Source organism: Callospermophilus lateralis, chromosome 7, assembly GCF_048772815.1.
Source record: "Callospermophilus lateralis isolate mCalLat2 chromosome 7, mCalLat2.hap1, whole genome shotgun sequence".
Classification (NCBI taxonomy): Eukaryota; Metazoa; Chordata; class Mammalia; order Rodentia; family Sciuridae; genus Callospermophilus; species Callospermophilus lateralis.
The window spans coordinates 53,966,888-53,984,703 of NC_135311.1; the positions used below are offsets into that span (position 1 = coordinate 53,966,888).

The 17,816-nt window shown below is 37.1% G+C and overlaps 1 protein-coding gene across 1 annotated transcript in view; it reads right to left on the reverse strand.

Moving 5' to 3' along the window:
• Positions 1-2,349: 2,349 nt before the first annotated feature.
• Slc25a24 (solute carrier family 25 member 24) overlaps positions 2,350-17,816 on the reverse strand; it is a 47,804-nt gene continuing 32,337 nt past the window's right edge. Inside the window, exons 6-10 of the mRNA XM_076861721.1 lie at positions 17,312-17,458; positions 14,738-14,845; positions 12,907-13,074; positions 7,812-7,962; positions 2,350-4,430 (exon numbers count right to left, since the gene is read on the reverse strand). Coding sequence (XP_076717836.1) covers positions 4,246-4,430; positions 7,812-7,962; positions 12,907-13,074; positions 14,738-14,845; positions 17,312-17,458 — 759 coding nt within the window. The 3' untranslated portion in view covers positions 2,350-4,245. The remainder of the gene's footprint in view (positions 4,431-7,811; positions 7,963-12,906; positions 13,075-14,737; positions 14,846-17,311; positions 17,459-17,816) is intronic.

The following is a 17,816-nucleotide window of genomic DNA, read 5'->3' on the forward strand; positions in this document are numbered from 1 at the left end:
CCAGGGACCAGGCAGGATGGAATAAAGGGCCTCTTGGAAGTGACTAATGAGAACCAGGACCAGTGTCCAGAGGGGCCAGGACCTAGTCACCAGCACAACACTGAGTGGTATAGGAGCTTCCAGCTGTATTTTAGTTGACTTGAAGGAAATAAGAAAATGTCATGTTTTTGCACATACCAGCTGATACTCCCAAGATTCATGTGGGGACCACCTACAAGGTGGCCAAGACTGAGTGGTGCATGTCCACAATAGACATTAAGGATAATGGGGTTCCAACTAATTCATCCTGAACTGTGGCACAGACTGTGCTGGAGAACCAACCAGTGTGGAGATGACGGAAAACTCTTCTTGCAAGACTTGGCTGCTAGGGAATGCCAGCGTTCTGAGATGTGTTTAGGTAGTTTAGAACACTCTAAAATCCCTGAACAGACCAGCCCCTCTTTCAGGAACAACAAAACACAAAGAACTTGTTTGCTATTGTTATCTGACTTTGAGCAAGTAAATTAAAAACAGGACAATATCAACTACCAAAAAATAAATAAAATGATTGTTTCCAACACTGCAAACCATGTATAAAGACAAAAACCCTGGGCAGGGAGAAGGCAACCAGGGGAGGAAGTGAGGACATCTGTATCCCTGTTAGTTTGCTAATATTAAAATTCTCTGTAATTCTTAGAAAAATATTTTTAGATTTCTAAGGTCTCTAAGTTAATTCTCTTTTTTAAAATTAAAACTCTCCCAGGATAAGGAGAGGTCAATAAATATGTTGCCTGGGAATGGGCCAACATGTTGGGACAGCAATAGAAAAACTATTCTGGCTATGCTGGAAATGATGGTCACCATAAATGATGATTTCCAAAGTTCCCAATAATGAAACTCCCATTCCCAGAAGAGAGATATTTGAATCTTATTTAGGGAACATCCCCAAGGAACTGCTGCTATGGCAGAACTAGAAAGCCAAAGGAGGAATGCACAGTCAATATGCCTTCCTGGGTATCCTCTTTGCTTCTTCCCCTCCCCTCCAGCCAACCCGCCTGGCCTCCTTGGTGTTTCTCCCACCTTCACCCATCGCAACAACATTCCCTCTGTCCTCCGGGATGCTCTTCCTAGACCCCAGAGAGGCCCCCAAGCACCCTTTTCACTAAGCATCTTCTCAGCGGGATCTTCTCTAGCTTTTGAATGGATTGGGGGAGGGGGCGTGCTGCCCTGGCACCGCCTCTTGTGTTTATCCCATAGAAACATGACCTATTCCCTTTGTTTACTGTCTCTCCCTACTAAATAACCTCCAGGACCAGAGATGCTGGGTCATTTACTCACATTTACTCAGTGCTGGACCTCAATCCCTAAGAGTGGCTGGCACACAGTAGGTGATGAATATTCACCGAAAGAAACAATGAGTTAGTATGAAGGAGCAAAGCCTGAACTGCCCGAGCTCAGAGCTCAGAAGCAATCCAGCATTCACCGCCCACCTGCCTCCCGCCTGAATTCCCAGCGGGCTGTGAACCTGCTTTCATTCACACTGTGTGTGGCTGGAGAGCAGAAGCTCAGCCCCGTCCTGAGGGGACCAGGGGACAGGAATGAGCCAAGGGGCTGGGGTTGCACCCCAGAGCTTTGGCCCTCGCTCCAGTCGCCAGCGCTTTTCCCAGGGGAATGAGGCAAAGGAGCCAGAGGAAGGATGCTGGCACCCGCTATCAATGCTCTTTGGGTGCTCTTCTCCAATAAAGAATTCCCTGAGGACAAAGGGGCTGGCAAAATTTCTGTTCAGGGATGAGGAAACCATGCCACACTATGAACGAATTACTGTATGAATCCCTGATCATGTGCTTCTCTCTTGATGGGAAGAGAAGACGAACGGGCTACAAACAAATTTGGCAGCATGTTCAATAGAGCAGAGGAAGACATGATTTCTGGAGTCTGAATAGCACTGGGGTTGGAATGCAGACTTTCTCTACAGTCTTATTCTAAATAGAATTTTTTTTTTTACTTCCTTGTTAATTTGCATTTTAAAATGACTTACCAGTAAACCTAGATTATTTATTTATTTATTTGTTTGTTTGTTTATTTATTTATTTATTTTGGTCAAGATTTCAACACACACCCCACATATAGCTGGGCCAAGCTTAACCTGTGACCTCGATTCCTCTTGGCACAGTGAACAGTCTCATCCCTCCTATAACTCTAACTGATGAATGAGAGGTTTGGATGTAAAAAAAAAATCATGTTATGGCAAAATGCATGATATAGACAATAACTACTATGCTTGCTCAGGAAAGGTGAAAATATTTAAAATGACAATATAGTGCCCCATGTGAAAATCATTATTCAAACCACAGCCATGGATATAAACTCTTTGACACAGATAATTTTTGCTTTATTTATAAATTATTTTAAAAATTAGGAAACAAGTCATGTTAAATATAAACATTTTTTTAATATAAATGGAAAGTAAAATGCAGTACTGTCAAAAATAAGCTATCTTTAACTGGGGGCTTTTTCCAAAAGATACAAAATCATTTTTTCAAAAGATACAAGATGTGCAGGTATCTTACCATTCATACCTTACAAATGTTCAACATGGAACAATTCAAATTCACAAAAGTATAAATATTTTCATATTTTTCACCAACTTGAAATATCAAAAAGGATAATGAAACCATTCATTTCCACAGTTTTATGAGTAAAAAAGAACTAATCATGTACCTTAATATTATCATTCTATGTATCACTCAAAAGTACAAATAAACCTGAAGACAGAGTGCCATACTTATAGTACAGTATGAAAATATTGAGACATTTATCAGGCATATGTAAATAAACTGTATTTTAGAGTTTGTCACACAAACACAAGTCCATCTTTCTCTTTGGTTCAAATAATAAAAGAGGTAGATTCAAATAACATAAAGACCTATTATTTCACTAGATTTTCATGAAAGTGTTGTCAATTTATAACAGAAATTACTAGAAATCAAGTGGGTCTAGGAACTCAATGAAAAAATATTAAAAATAACTCCAACTTCTAATCACACAAATCATAAAAGTTGACTACAAAAAATGGCTTTAGTAAGATTTTAGAATGTTACCAATATTATAAATTAAGTTTTCCATCGTGTTCCTAAAACTTTCTACCATGTTCCAAATGAAAATATGGATGTAAATGCTTATAAATTGTCTTTTACTTAAATATAAGTATCTCATATGTAAGATTAATACATACTAATATGAATATGTACTGTTCTTTTAGCTTTGTGCTACCCAAACTGAGAATGGCTGGTTCAAAAATATTTAGCAGTAAAGAGGAAATGAGCATGTCATTGACCCTTGATCAACTCACTTCATGTCATTAAGAAATTCCAGATTACTAACAATGGTCCCAGGAAGCCTTCCTGATAAACAGAATCTGATTGAAAAAATAGAAAACAAAGGAGAAACAAAATAGAGATGCTCTTCAGAAACTGGTATAAGAAAAATGCATTTGTCTCCCTGATGTTTTTCAATGCTAAGACAGAATAAATAGAATCTTTCAAATAAATTGTTTCCTGTTGATAATTTAACAGTTTTATATGACAATCAGAGTATAATCCCAGGAACCAAATAACAGTGTAAGTAAAATGGAAATGTGCCTACTGAAATAAATATTATTTCATTGCTCCTCCTTACACATTCTGCCACTCATGTCCATTTCTACTCTGATTTCTTTCTGAAAGAAAGATTGGCAAACAAACCCTATATTTATTTAAATGCTATAAAATACACTGCAAATACAATGATTTTCTATTAATGGTTCTATGAGAAAAGTTTAAGTCTATAAAGACATCTAAAATGTAAAAAAAATATAAGTCATAAGGTTTTCTGATCATTTCTAAAAGACATTTAGGAATAAAGGAATTAGCATAAATTTGAATCAACCAGAATGAAGATTAGTGATTTATAATTCTACCATGCAAAACAAATTTAGCTCAAGTGAGTACATATTCAGATTTAGGATTCAGGGCACAGATCTGCAGAAGGACTAATCAGAAAACACAAAGTTCAATTTTGTGGCTTTCTCAAAACTTAATAAAACTATGACTTTTAATATTTTGTATACATAAAATTGAGCCCAAACAATTTAGCAATCACTGATATTCTTCTGTGAAAAAAAATACATATACTGCTTCTTTTGCCAGAGATTCATCACAATTGTAGAAATCACTTAGAGATAATTGAGAATTTCCATAAGCATGCTAAAGCAAAAACTTCAACTTGTCATTTCTGAGTTACTCCTAAAGTTTGCTTCATATTTTCATACACAACATAACTGATGCCTACAGCAGGGAGCACCTTCATGAAGTTTGGGGTGATGCCTCTGTAAAGTCCTGGTACTCCTTCTTTAGAAATTATTCTTCGAAAGAGGCCAACCATGTTCAGCTGAGAGGCTCCTTCTACCATGGCTAGAAAATTATAAAAACAAACAAACAAACAAGGCTAATTTAGTATTTAAGCATGTTTATATTACAATAAACAACTAGGATTCAGAATCGTATTTAGAATATGATGAAAGAAAAAGATAAAAATAAAACACCTTTTAAAATTATCCTTTCTAAGGTACATGTCAGTGAGTGTCCTATCATAATGATGGCAATAAGAGTTCTTTACTGAATAATTACTATGCTCTAGGCATTGGGTTAATTACTTTTCTTGCTAACTCTACAAGGTAAACACATCCATTTTATAAATGGGCTTGGAACATTAAAAAAATCTGTACACTTAGCTAGCAAGTGGTAGATCCGTGGGTTGGTTGACTCTAAAGCCATATGCTTTCCACCTCAATACTCTATCACCTCCTACTCCCTCATTAGCCAAGCACTGCACAGCAAACAGTTACATTTTGTCCAGTGGGAGAAGTAAAGAGAAACTTTGAGAAGCTTAAGAAAACATAAGGGACTTGATCCTTGAAAATTAGGATAGCAAAGGATGGAAGGAAACCTGTTTTGCTGCACAACAAAGACAAGGGTAGGAACCAACATATGTTAGGGGCCACAGACAATTGTAGGATGTGGTCATTATACAGGTGGTACCAAGAGGCTGAAATGGTCAAGGTAGGGGTAGGAAAATGCAGATGAAGCTAAAAATATAGTGGGACAAATGACTAAAGGCTTTGGGGTTCCCACTAAGAAATTTGGAATTTACTCTGAAGACATTGAAGAGTTACAAAGATGTCTGAGCAGATGTAAGATGGTCAGACCTCACTTTGGAAACCACAAACATGGCAGCCACGCAAAGGTCTGTGCTGGAACTAGCAGACAGGAGGGGTAAGCTCATTAGGCAATGGTTTGATGCCTGGGTTTAAATTCTAGTGCCACTATTTACCAAATCTATAACTTTCTAGAAGTTCCTATCTTTGTCCCAGTTACTAATCTGCAAAATGTGGGTAATGTCAGTGCCAAGGTCCCCTAAATGATTACAATGGTTAAATGAGAGAATACTCAAAAACATTTAGTTTACTACTTTGCATTGTTCTTTGCAATCACATGATTGGTTCTCAACTACTCCAAGGTGCTGCCTTTGCTCCTGCCCCATTAACTTCACAATGCTTTTCCTCAGGCTGAGATGCTCTTTCCTAATCCATTCTATCTGCCTCTGCCCAGCCAACTCCCACATGTCTTTCCAGTCACCAGCTGGAGTTATGTTATAGCCTTTGCTCTGTGCTCCCCTAACAAAGGGGAGGTAATTTATAAAGGTTGTTCACTTTCTGGATGTGTGTCTGCTCCACTCTACAATGGCAGGAAGCACATTTTACCTGTTGAGTGCTCTAATTTAGCATCCAGCAGTGTCTAGCACCCTGCAATGGCTCAAGAAGTATTTTTCAATTAATGATCCACTGCTTGTGAATGAGAGATGGATGCACTTGGAAAAGAGGTTGGGGATGGAGTTGTAGATGCCCAGGGTGCACTATTCAAAGAAATTAACAGTGGATGAGATTGAACAGGGAAAAAGGTAAAAGAAAGGTACTAAATGCATACTTTGATAGAGGGAGTGTAGTTATAAAAGCCAGAAAATAGTAAGGAGAGAATAATCAATGAGTGGGCAGAAGAACCAGGACAGTATAGTATAATCAAAGTGAAGAAAGGAGCTAGTGACACAGTGAGGAAGAATCCCAGTTCAAAGATTGTGAGGTCCAAGCAGCACTAACAACAAACAATTGTAATCACTATTTACGAAAAATTTAACAAGTGCCATGTGCCCTACATATATTGCTACTAATTCTTTTCATGCCCATTCACAAAATAGAAAATGGAAAACCAGGGGCTGGAGTTGTAGCTCAGCAGTAGAGTGCTTGCCTGCCTTGCACGTGTGAGGCACTGAGTTCGATTCTCAGCACCACATATAAATAGATAGATAGATAGGTAGGTAGATAGATAGATAGATAAAATAAAGACTCATCAACAACTGGAAAAAAACATGATTCTCTTTAAAAAAAAAAGAAAAAGAAAATGGAAACCCAAAAAGATTTAGGGCAAGGATATAAACTGAAACCCTTGTAGATACCAAAACTTATATTCTTACACCATATATTCAACAGAGTAAAAAGAAAATAAATCTTATTCTGTTTAAATATAAATCATGCATACACATGTACTTTACATATGACATTAAAACAGTCCAAAGAAAATAATCTTATTCTGTTTATATATAAATCATACATGTAAATTTGGTGTATCTACGACATTAAAATTTTATGAAGTGGGAGATACTAAAGAACTTCCAAAGAGGAAACTTAAGGAGACAATAATGGGGGGAAAATTTGAGAAATTCTCTTAAAACTACACTCAGCTGTTTCAATTAAATTGAAGTTCCAAAAGCATGTGACTGATACAGCACTTTTTATTGGTATTAATCTAAAACTCACATTCAGAGGTGAAAAACCTTTATAATAAAAATTATAGAGCACTAAACAAAAAAATTGAAGGAAACACTAAAAGATATAAGGACATCTCATGTTCACGGATAGGCAGAATTAATGTTGTTAAAATGGTCAGAGTATCAAAATATACAGATGCAATGCAATTCCCATCAAAATACCTATTATGTTCTTAATAGAAGATGCAGAGACAAGCCCACACAGCTACAATTATCTGATTCTTGACAAAGGAGCTCCAAACATACATCGGAAAGAAAAAAGACAGCCTCCTTAGTAATCAATGCTTAGAAAACTGGATATCCATATGTAGAAGAATGAAATTAAATTCTCATCTCTTGCCCTGGACAAAAGTAAACTCAAAATGAATCAAAGCCCTAAGAGCAGAAACTTTGCAACTATTAGAAAAATAGGTGAAATACTTTAAATATAACTACCATATGATCCAACTATATGACTTGTTGGTAATTATCCAAAAGATAAAGTCAGCATACTTTAAAGATACATGAATGTTTACTTCATCACAACTCAAGTTATAGAATCAGCCTAGATGTATCAAGAGATGAAAAAATAAAGAAAATGTGATATGTAAACACAATGTAGTTTTATTCAGCCATAAAGAAGAATAAAATTATGTCATTTTGTAGAAAATTAATGATACTAGAGAGCAATGTTGAGCAAAATAAGTCAGATTCAAAGATTCCCTCATATGCAGGAAGCTAAAGGGAAAAGACTGAGAAAAAGAGGATACCATGGAAGCAGAACAGTGACCATTAGAGAAGGGAAGAGAAGAAGGTGATGGGATATTGGATAGTGAAACTGATCATATTGTGTTTTTATGTTTGTGCAAATATGCCAACATCAATCTATATAACTGAGATGCACCAATTTAAAAATAAATAAATAAATTTACCTTGGGCTTGCATGCGAGTCCTCACCAAAGCCAAGGGGTAGCTGGCCAGCTGGCCACAGGTGCTGGATAAGGCACCACATCCCAGCAACACCATGACACCAGGGTTTACAGAGTCCTTTGCAAAATTATCCAGCCAATGGGACTTTAAGAGCTGTCCCAGAAATGGAGAAAAGAATAAAAATAATGAACAACAAACTTGACAACCACTTTCACTCTAGGCAAGCATTTCCACAACTATTCTCATCTTCATAAGAGACTGCCATTGTCTGTGAGAGGGGGCACACGTTCCTGGGAGCAACAGTCGTGGCAGGAGGCAGCAGCTCTACAGAGAGCAACTGGAGATTCAGTATATGAGAGGTATGCCCTGGTTGTTCATCTTCTTTTAAAACAAACCTGAAGATCAATAACACACCAAATGTTGTAGGATCCAAAGAATATTTCTTATGGTAAATACTAATAAAAACATTATAACACTACTTATATCTAAGTTTACACTCTTGACACTTTCATTATTTCATTTGGTCCTTATAGAAACTCTGACATGGATCTATTATTCTGATCTTAGTAATAATGTATTCCAAAGGAGATTTTTTTAAAAAGGGCTCAGAATCAGGTGTACTGATCCAGAGCCATCTTCTCTTCCCTGTTACTCGAGGCCCCTGTATTTCATTAGAAGGCAATACCCAGGATAAGTTGTATTAAATATATGAATTAATTAGCTCTTTCAACATAAAATATTTTAGGCATAAAATTTATGCTAATATGGTATATAACTAGTACAAATCATTTGGTTTTTAATCCTGTAAGATTATCATAAGATTTCTTAAGGGAAACCTTGCAGGCTAAAAGGAAGTGATATGTTATATTTGAAGTGCTAAAATAAAAATGTGTCAACCAAGAATACTATGTTGGCAAACCTTTTCTATAAATATGAAGGAGATATTAAGAGCTTCCTAGATATATGAAAGCTGTTTATCAGTTTATCACCACTAGACCTGCCCTACAAGAAATGCTAAAGGGAAAGAAGGAAAGAAAAGTGGAAAGAAAAGGACAATAAACAGCAAGACAAAACCATAGGAAAATATCAACCCTTGGTAAAGGTGAATATAAATTATAAAATACTGTAGAATTGTACTGAAGGATGTAAATAGCTTCAAGCTCTGGTATAGAAGATTAAAAAACAAAAGCATAAAAAGTAATTATAAATCTGTTCATGGGCATACAATATAAAGAGAAGTAATTTGTGTCATTAATAACAAAGTGGACGGAGGAAGTCAGAGACGTAGAGGACTAGAGCTTTCATATAAGATTGGAGTTAAGTTGCAATTAGTTTAAAAGAGATTGTTACAGCCTTAATGTGTTTTATGTAATTGCAATAGTAACCACAAAACTAATATTTACAGTATAGACACAGAAGGAAATGAGAATTAAAACATGTCACTACAAAAAAATTAACACCAAAAAAGGTAATAAGAAAGGAAAGGAGGAACAAAAAATCTATAAGACAAACAGAAAACAGTAAACAAAATGGCAATAGCAAGTTCTATCAGTAACTGCTTTCAATGTAATGGATTAAAGGTCTTCATTAAAAGATATAAATCACTGAATGATACAACACATAGGATCAACCATATCCTATCTACAAGAGGCTCATGTTAAATATAAGAACACACATAAGCTAAAAGCAAAAGAATGGAAAAAGATGAAGTCGTGTGCTGCTGAATGATGAGGACACCTGAGAAATGCGTTCCCCCAGGTGTTTCACTGTCATGTGAGCACTGTGGAATGCACTTGCACAAACCTAGGTAGTGTGGCCTGCTTCACACGCAGGCCATAGGGTGCATACGTATGATGCAGCGTATTTCTCCCAGGGCCAAGATGAACTAAACAATATTAGATTAAATCAAACACCAGAGGAAATGAGGTAATCAAGAGATTCACAAAGATGAGATGTCGGACTGGGGCTGGGGCTCAGTGGTGGAGCACTTGCATAGCATGTGTGAGGCAATGGGTTCAATTCTTAGTACCATATAAAAATAAATAAAGGGGCTGGGCGCCGTGACCACACCTGTAATCCCAGCAGCTCGGGGAGGCAGGAGGATGGCGAGTTCAAAACCAGCCTCAGCAGTTTAGCCAGGTGCTAAGCAACTCAGTAAGACCCTGTCGCTGATAAAATACAAAATAGGACTGGGGATATGGCTCAGTAGTCAAGTGCCCCTGAGTTCAATCCCTGGCACCCAAATATAAATAAATAAATAAATAAAGGTCCACCAATAATTAATACAATATTTTTTTTTAAATTATGAGATGTATAGGGCTACTGCTGATACAACATAATATACTACATTACAGTAGATATTTTTTTTGGGGGGACTACCAGGGATTGAACCCAAGGGAGGCTTAACCAATGAGCCATATTTCAGCCCTTTTTTATGTTTTACTTAGAGACAGGATTTCACTGAGTTGCTTAGAGCCTCACTAAGTTGCTGAGGCTGGCTTTGAGCTTGTAGTCCTCCTGCCTCAGCTTCCAGAGCTGCTGCCCAGATCATTAGACATTTTTAAAAAATAGGAATATACCATATATGTATAATATGTCAAAATACACTCTACTGTTATGTATATCTAAAAAGAACAAACTAGCAGCACAATTCACAATAGCTAGACTGTGGAACCAACCCAGATGCCCTTCAATAGATGAATGGATAAAAAAAATGTGGCATTTATATACCATGGAGTATTACGCAGCACTAAAAATGAAAAAATCATGGAATTTGCAGGGAAATGGATGGCACTAGAGCAGATTATGCTTAGTGAAGCTAGCCAACCTAAAAAACAAATACCAAATGTCTTCTTTGATATGATGAGAGCAACCAAGAACAGAGCAGGGAGGAAGAGCAGAAAGAAAAGATTAACATTAAACAGAGACATGAGGTGGGAGGGAAAGAGAGAGAAAAGGGAAATTGCATGGAAATGGAGGGAGACCCTCATTGTTATACAAAATTACATATAAGAGGTTGTGAGGGGAATGGGAAAATAAACAAGGAGAGAAATGAATTACAGTAGATGGGGTAGAGGGAGAAGATGGGAGGGGAGAGGAGGGGGGATAGTAGAGGATAGGAAAGGTAGCAGAATACAACAGTTACTAATAGGGCATTATGTAAAAATGTGGATGTGTAACCGATGTGATTCTGCAATCTGTATCTGGGGTAAAAATGGGAGTTCATAACCCACTTGAATCTAATGTATGAAATATGATATGTCAAGAGCTTTGTAATGTTTTGAACAACCAATAAAAAAAGTAAAAAAAAATAAAAAAAATTCTAAAAAGTAGGAGTACACTCTAAAGTAACAATAAATAGTAGAATACAGTAAGTACATAAATCTGTGACATAGTCATTTATCACCATTACTGAGTATTACATGTTGTACATAATTGTATGTGCTATACTTTCATACAACTAGCAGCAGGATAGGATTGTTTGCACCAGCATCACTGCAGCACGTGAGTAGTTCCTCACACTAATGCTGTTAAGATGCCTGTGACATCACTGGGCAACAGGAATTTTTCAGCTCCATTATAATCTTGTGGGACCACCATCACATGTGTCCTTCATTGTCCCAAACATTCCTATATGGTGGATAATTGTATGTACATACAATGGAATATTATTTATTCAGTAAAAATAATGAAGTTCTGACACATGCTGCAGCATGAAGGAATCTTGAAGACATATGCCAAGTGAAATAAGCCAGATGTAAAAAGACAAGATTGTATGATTTCACTTACAAAACCTCTGGAGTATACAAATTCATAAGACAGAAAGTGGAGTAGAGGTTACTAGAGAGTGAAGGGAAGGTGGGGCAGGGAGTTTACTGCTTAATAATTAAAACTCTCTATTTAGCCTGATAAAAAAAGTTTTAGAAATACGCAGTGATGAAGGCTCCACAAATACTGTGAATATGACTAATGTCACTGAATTGAACATTTAAAACTGTTGAAATGGTGAATTTGATGTCACGTTATCATAATTTTTAAAAGTTAATAATGATGTAACATACCCAAAGTTTTTGAATTATAATGCTTTAAGTGGGTGCAATATATGGTATCGCAATAAAGTTGTTAAAATTAAGAAGTGGCAAAGTCCTCTAAAAAAGCTTTCTTTACACATCCCCACCTCTCCCCTCAGCTATAGATTGGGTCTCCTCCTAATGTGCCCTGGCTTATGTCTGTCATAACACAACTAACTAACCACTGTGCTTTAGCTGTAAGCTTATCTATGTCCCCCCATCAGACCTTCAGTTTGTATGTTCGTTTGTTTGTTGGGTTTGTTGTGGTGGTGATGGTGGTGGTACTAGAGATTGAATCTACCAAGTTACATACCAGCACTTTCTATTTTTACTTTGAGACAGGATCTCACTAAGCTGCCAAGACTGGTCTTGAACTTGTGATCCTACTAATTGAGCCTCCCAAGTCACTGGGATTACAGGCATGCACCACCACACCAGCCAGACCTTCAATTTCTTAACGGCAGACACTGAGTCCTTTAAATCACCAGGATCCAGTATCTAACCCAGCAGCTTGCACATAGTATGTATTCAATAAATAAATGTTTCTTAAATTCATAAATAATCAAGTGATTTAGGTAGCAGGGCTGATTCAAGGTTTGTATTCTGAATTGTCTGTAGTACAACAGATGCATCTGTATTATATTACCCACACTGGTCACTTGGCTTCATCAATGTCCCTTCTTAACAAATCAAAGCAAATGTGACATTTTTGCTTATTTTTCTCTCCTTTTTTCCCCAGGAAAACCCCTTATATCATCTTCTAAGCTGAACAACTATATCTGAATCTGAGTCCACTCTCTTTGTTAACAAAAATAATTCACAAGAAAATCTAATATGAAAATGACCAATAATCGTGAGTTTCATATTCAAGGTACTTAAAAAAAAAGATCAAAGGACACATTCTAGAATAACACGGTCAGGTCAGAAGCTGCTGTCTGATATATACCTACTTTACATAAAGTGAAATTCTAGCATTAAGAGCAATAATGATTACATTTGCAGATTCAAAACACAGTTGTAAACGTACCTCATACACAGCAAGATCTATGCCTGCATAAGGTATGATGCCTAATAAATTGGGAACATAGCCTTTGTAAAAAGCTCCAAAGCCTTCATGTTTCAAAATCTTCTTTGCACAGTCATATATTCCAGAGTATTGTCCAGTTTTGCCCACAGCTAGCCTGGTTTTCATAACCTGAAAAGGAAAGAATATAACCAAACGTCATCCACAGTAACTCTAACTTCATGGAATTCAAAAGAAGCAATTTATGGAGAACAAATAACTAGCACACATGGTCATTCACACGGCTGTTCAATTTGCCAGTCTGTCCTCCCTCATGTATTATTGCCACGGAAGAGCTAAGACCAGAGCCAGAAAAACCCATTTACTGCAAAGAGGATCTGAATGAGGACAGGGACAGAGGAAATGGAGACAAGATCATCTATTGATGTCATGATATGACTGGTGTGGAGGATGAAGGAAAGCATGTCTTGAAGGCTACCAGCATTTCGAGGATAGGAGGGGTGGGAAGGAGGGAGGAGGAAGGTGATCATTGAGATGGAGACTATAAGGATGGGTACTAAATTAGGATACATTTTCTAAGAGGAGTAATATGAACAATATATATTGACATACATATAACAAGGCAGTGGAAGTTAAGGGTCTTATCGATTACTACAAACCCATTGTTATGTCAATAGAGATAACCACATCTACAATATTATTTTTATCCTAAAGTGGGAGTTGGGAAATGTTTTCTGTAAAAGCCAGATAATAAATATTTCAGTCTTTGCAGGCCTAAAATGTCAGGCCTCTGATGCATATTCTTTGTTTTTCTTTTGTTTTGTCTCTACTTGCCTTTGAAAATTGTAAAAAACAAACAAACAAACAACAACAACAAAAAGTTCTTAGCTCAAAGGCTATGTAAAACAGTCTACAAGTTCGTGGTCTGATGGAAGGAGGTCTGGTTAGGATCACCATCAAATAATCAAATCCTGAGGTTCTGTTATTAAGTTTATGGTACTCTTTGGAAAGAAATGGGAATTCTTGTCACCAACACAGGGACAGCTAATCTCTAAGACTGATCCTTGACTCTTGGCAGGCACAGATTTGTGGGATCTCTACAACACTCTACCAGGGTTGGTATGTGTGACCAACAGGATATGGCAGAAGTGACAAAAAAGAGCAATTTCCATCTTAAATGTACATGCTTGCTCATTCTCTCTCTCTCTCTCTCTCTCTTTCTCTGCACCCCCCACCCCTTCCACTCCCAACCCCCTCCTTTCTCATCACTGATTATAAGGGAAGCCAGCTACCATGTTGGGAAGATACTCCCAACACGGCAGCCAGTAGAAAGGCCAATGTGATAAGGAACTGAGGCTTCCAGCCACTGAGGCCTGACAATGGCAACATGGTGAGCTTGGAAGTACCTCCACCCCCAGCAGAGCCTCAAGGTGTGTAGCCCTGGCTGAAACCTTGAAGATGGGCACTGAAAAACCTAGAGCCAGAGAAACCCAGCCAAGCTACTCCCTGATTCTTGATCCATTGAAACTATGAGATAAGCTTGTTATTTAAAACTATTAGGGCTGGGGATGTGGCTCAAGCGGTAGTGTGCTCACCTGGCATGTGCAGGGCCCTGGGTGCGATCCTCAGTACCACATTAAAAAAAAATAAAATAAAATAAAGATGTTGTGTCCACCGAAAACTAAAAATAAATATTAAAAAATTCTCTCTCTCTTTTTCTCTCTTTCTCTCTCTCTTAAAAAAACAAAAAACCAAAAAAACAACAACAACTATTACACAATAGATGCCAATGCAAACTCCATCAAGGAGTCAGACTTCACAATGGGGTACTTACCTCCATGGGGTAAATGAAAGTCTGTGCAGTTGCTCCAGCCATGGAACCAGAAATAAATCTCTCAAGGGTTCCTATTTTTTGTCCTTCCTCAGTAAGCAACTTCTTATACTGTATGAAAAAGTTTAAAAATGAACATTAGTACATGCTATCAACAGAACTGTGCCCGCTAAAATTCACATGTTGAACCCTAAACCTCAACATGATGGCAGTAGAAGATGGGGCCTTTGGAAGCAATTAGGTTAGATGAGGTTAAACCTTAATGATAGGAATAGCACTTGTAAGAAGGGACACCAGAAAGCTTATTCTCCACTCATACATGCACCAAGGAAAGGCAATCTGAAAATGTGACAAGAAGCAACCGTCTGCAAGGCAGGAAGAAGCCCTCACTAGAAACCAAATTGGCTGGTCCTTTGATCTTGTACTTCCTGAGCTCCAGACTGTGAAAAGTAAATTTCTAATGTTTAAGCCATGCAGTTGGTGGCATTTTGTTCTGGCAGCTCAAGCTAATTAAAACAATACCAAAATACAAATCAACTCCTAGAAACGAATTCATTGACAATGTGATGATGTGTCTCAAAATGCATATGTTGCATTAACGATACCTAGCAGAAAGATAAGGCTGAAATGCTAATATATTCAGTGTACTGGACAGTGGTTCTCAGGTTAGATTTCCACAGAATACGGATATTCCACAGGCTGGACCAAATTGCTCCTTTGCTAAAACAGAGTAACAGCATTCTTTTCCAGATACACAAAAAACATGGGTTAATAAAGTTTTCATAATTTTTAGGCATTTTCCCTCATAGTTTCCTTTTAAAGATGAGTTTATTTCACTGGTACAAATAAAAACAGTAAGTGACAACCAAATATTAACAAAACAATGTAGGAAACAGTTTTTGTCAATGATACATTTAAGTACACTAACAGGCCAACCCTAGCACCACCCTGAACCACCAGTATCAATTCAAAATAGCTGATTGGACTAAAGATGGAAATATGACCCAAAAGAAGCCAAAATATTAATTATTTAGGATGTTAACATCATGGGTTCCAGAGTCAGGCACACCTGGGATGGAACTCAAGTCTTCTGGGTATTCTGTAGTTTTGCATCCTAAAGAGGCTGTGCAAGGGATGCAGTGGTTTTGTTTGGAATGATTAGGAACTGCTTCTCACAGCAAGATGATCTTACGAGAGCACTAAGGGATGAACAGAACTTCTGTAGGAGGGGAGAAAATGGAATGGCATCAAGGGCCCCTGAGATCATGAGAGCACTATATCATACTGCCTAGGGAGCTTTCTCTTAATGTCTAACAAAAGTTAGCATGCAGAAATCAGAATAATGAAACAAGTGCTCAGGAAGGAGCCTTGGTGGATAGAAGCCTGTTGGTAATATCCAAGGTAAAACTTGGTAAATGGTATAAAGTGTAATGCACCCACTTGCTTGCAATAACTATGGACTTTCCAATATATAAAACTTCCTGCATATTAAAATAATGGGATTATTTTTGAATACTTATTTATTTTAGGCTTGGGCTTTCCTATTATAAAAGCAAATATGTGGTCAGATAAACCTAACTGTATCTAAAACACCAGCCCTTACTAGTCATTTGAATGGTCAAATATTCACATAAGGAAAATACCTTTTCCAATAAGTTCTAATTAAAGTCCTGGAAGCTAGCTGTTCTTCAACATTTTTTTTTCTTTGCTTATCTATTTCCTAATCCTACAGGAACATCACTGGATTTGGTAATCTCCTCGAATCTGCTGCTGGAAAAAATCACTCTCCTGAATAATCTAAAATCCATTTAAAATAAATAAAACAAAAAATGTGGAATAAAGTTTAATTTCAAAGCCCTTTATAGTCCAAGATAAACAATGATGGAAAAAATGATGGAAAAAAATAACTTCATAGACAGTACTAATAATGATCATAAAGAGAAATCAAACTGTAAAACCACTACCCTGTTTCCTGTTACTGCCATGTGAAGCTGAAGCAATATCTAAAACAATCCAAGTCAACTTCAGTCAACAGAGAAGAGCACTCAGAGAAGGATGTGCTCCATTATCACCTCATTCATTCATTCAACAAACTGTGCTTATCATAAGCCGGGCTCTGCCTAGATGCTGGAGCCCATAGGGAACCTTCTCTCTCAATTCAACTGCATTTCACATCAGTGTTAAATTACACAAAGGACTTCAACTCAAAAGTTTTCTATTCAGAGATTATATTGGAATGCTTGCATAAAATTTATGTTAGCATGTTGCCTCTCCTAGGAATTCACAATAAATAAGCTAAAACCCTGCCTTTCCTTTAAGAGCTACTTACAAAAGAACACAAAAGTCTTTTTTTAGAAAGAATATTACAAGATTCAGAATCCCAGAATTTAGTCATGAGGAATTGCTGAGTTTATCTAGTATATGATCTAATATCATACATATATATAGTATATGATATACTGAGTATATGTGAACAGTTATTATGCATTAAATAAGAATTCCGAAAGTATCATATGATCATCTTTATTCAATCAGTTCAGTAACTCCTGTTTGTTAAAAATTTCCATAGATGATTACCTGTTCATATGCCCAGAACTTAACAGCTGTCTCAGGAGCAATTTTAATGACATTTGTGCCATTTCCTCTCCAAAGGGAACGGACACCTCCTTCTTTTATCATCTGTCGAAAGCCACCAAATATGTTCATTGATTTTGAACCATGAACCTAAAATTAAAAGTGAAATGATGTAAAATACTGCTGGTATATTATTGATATTATTTCCAAAATAACCACACAATCTCTTTTCAGTACTCTTTATAACTGTCATAAGATGTATTGAAAAAAAACCACATAGACAGTTGAGAAAATATATAGTGATGAGAAGGATTATCACTACATTTTTTTTAAAGAGAGAGAGAGAGAGAGAGAGAGAGAGAGAGAGAGAAAGAATTTATTTCTTTATTTTTTTAGTTCTCGGCGGACACAACATCTTTGTTTGTATGTGGTGCTGAGGATCGAATCCTGGCCGCAGGCATGCCAGGCGAGCGCACTACCACTTGAGCCACATCCCCAGCCCAAATCA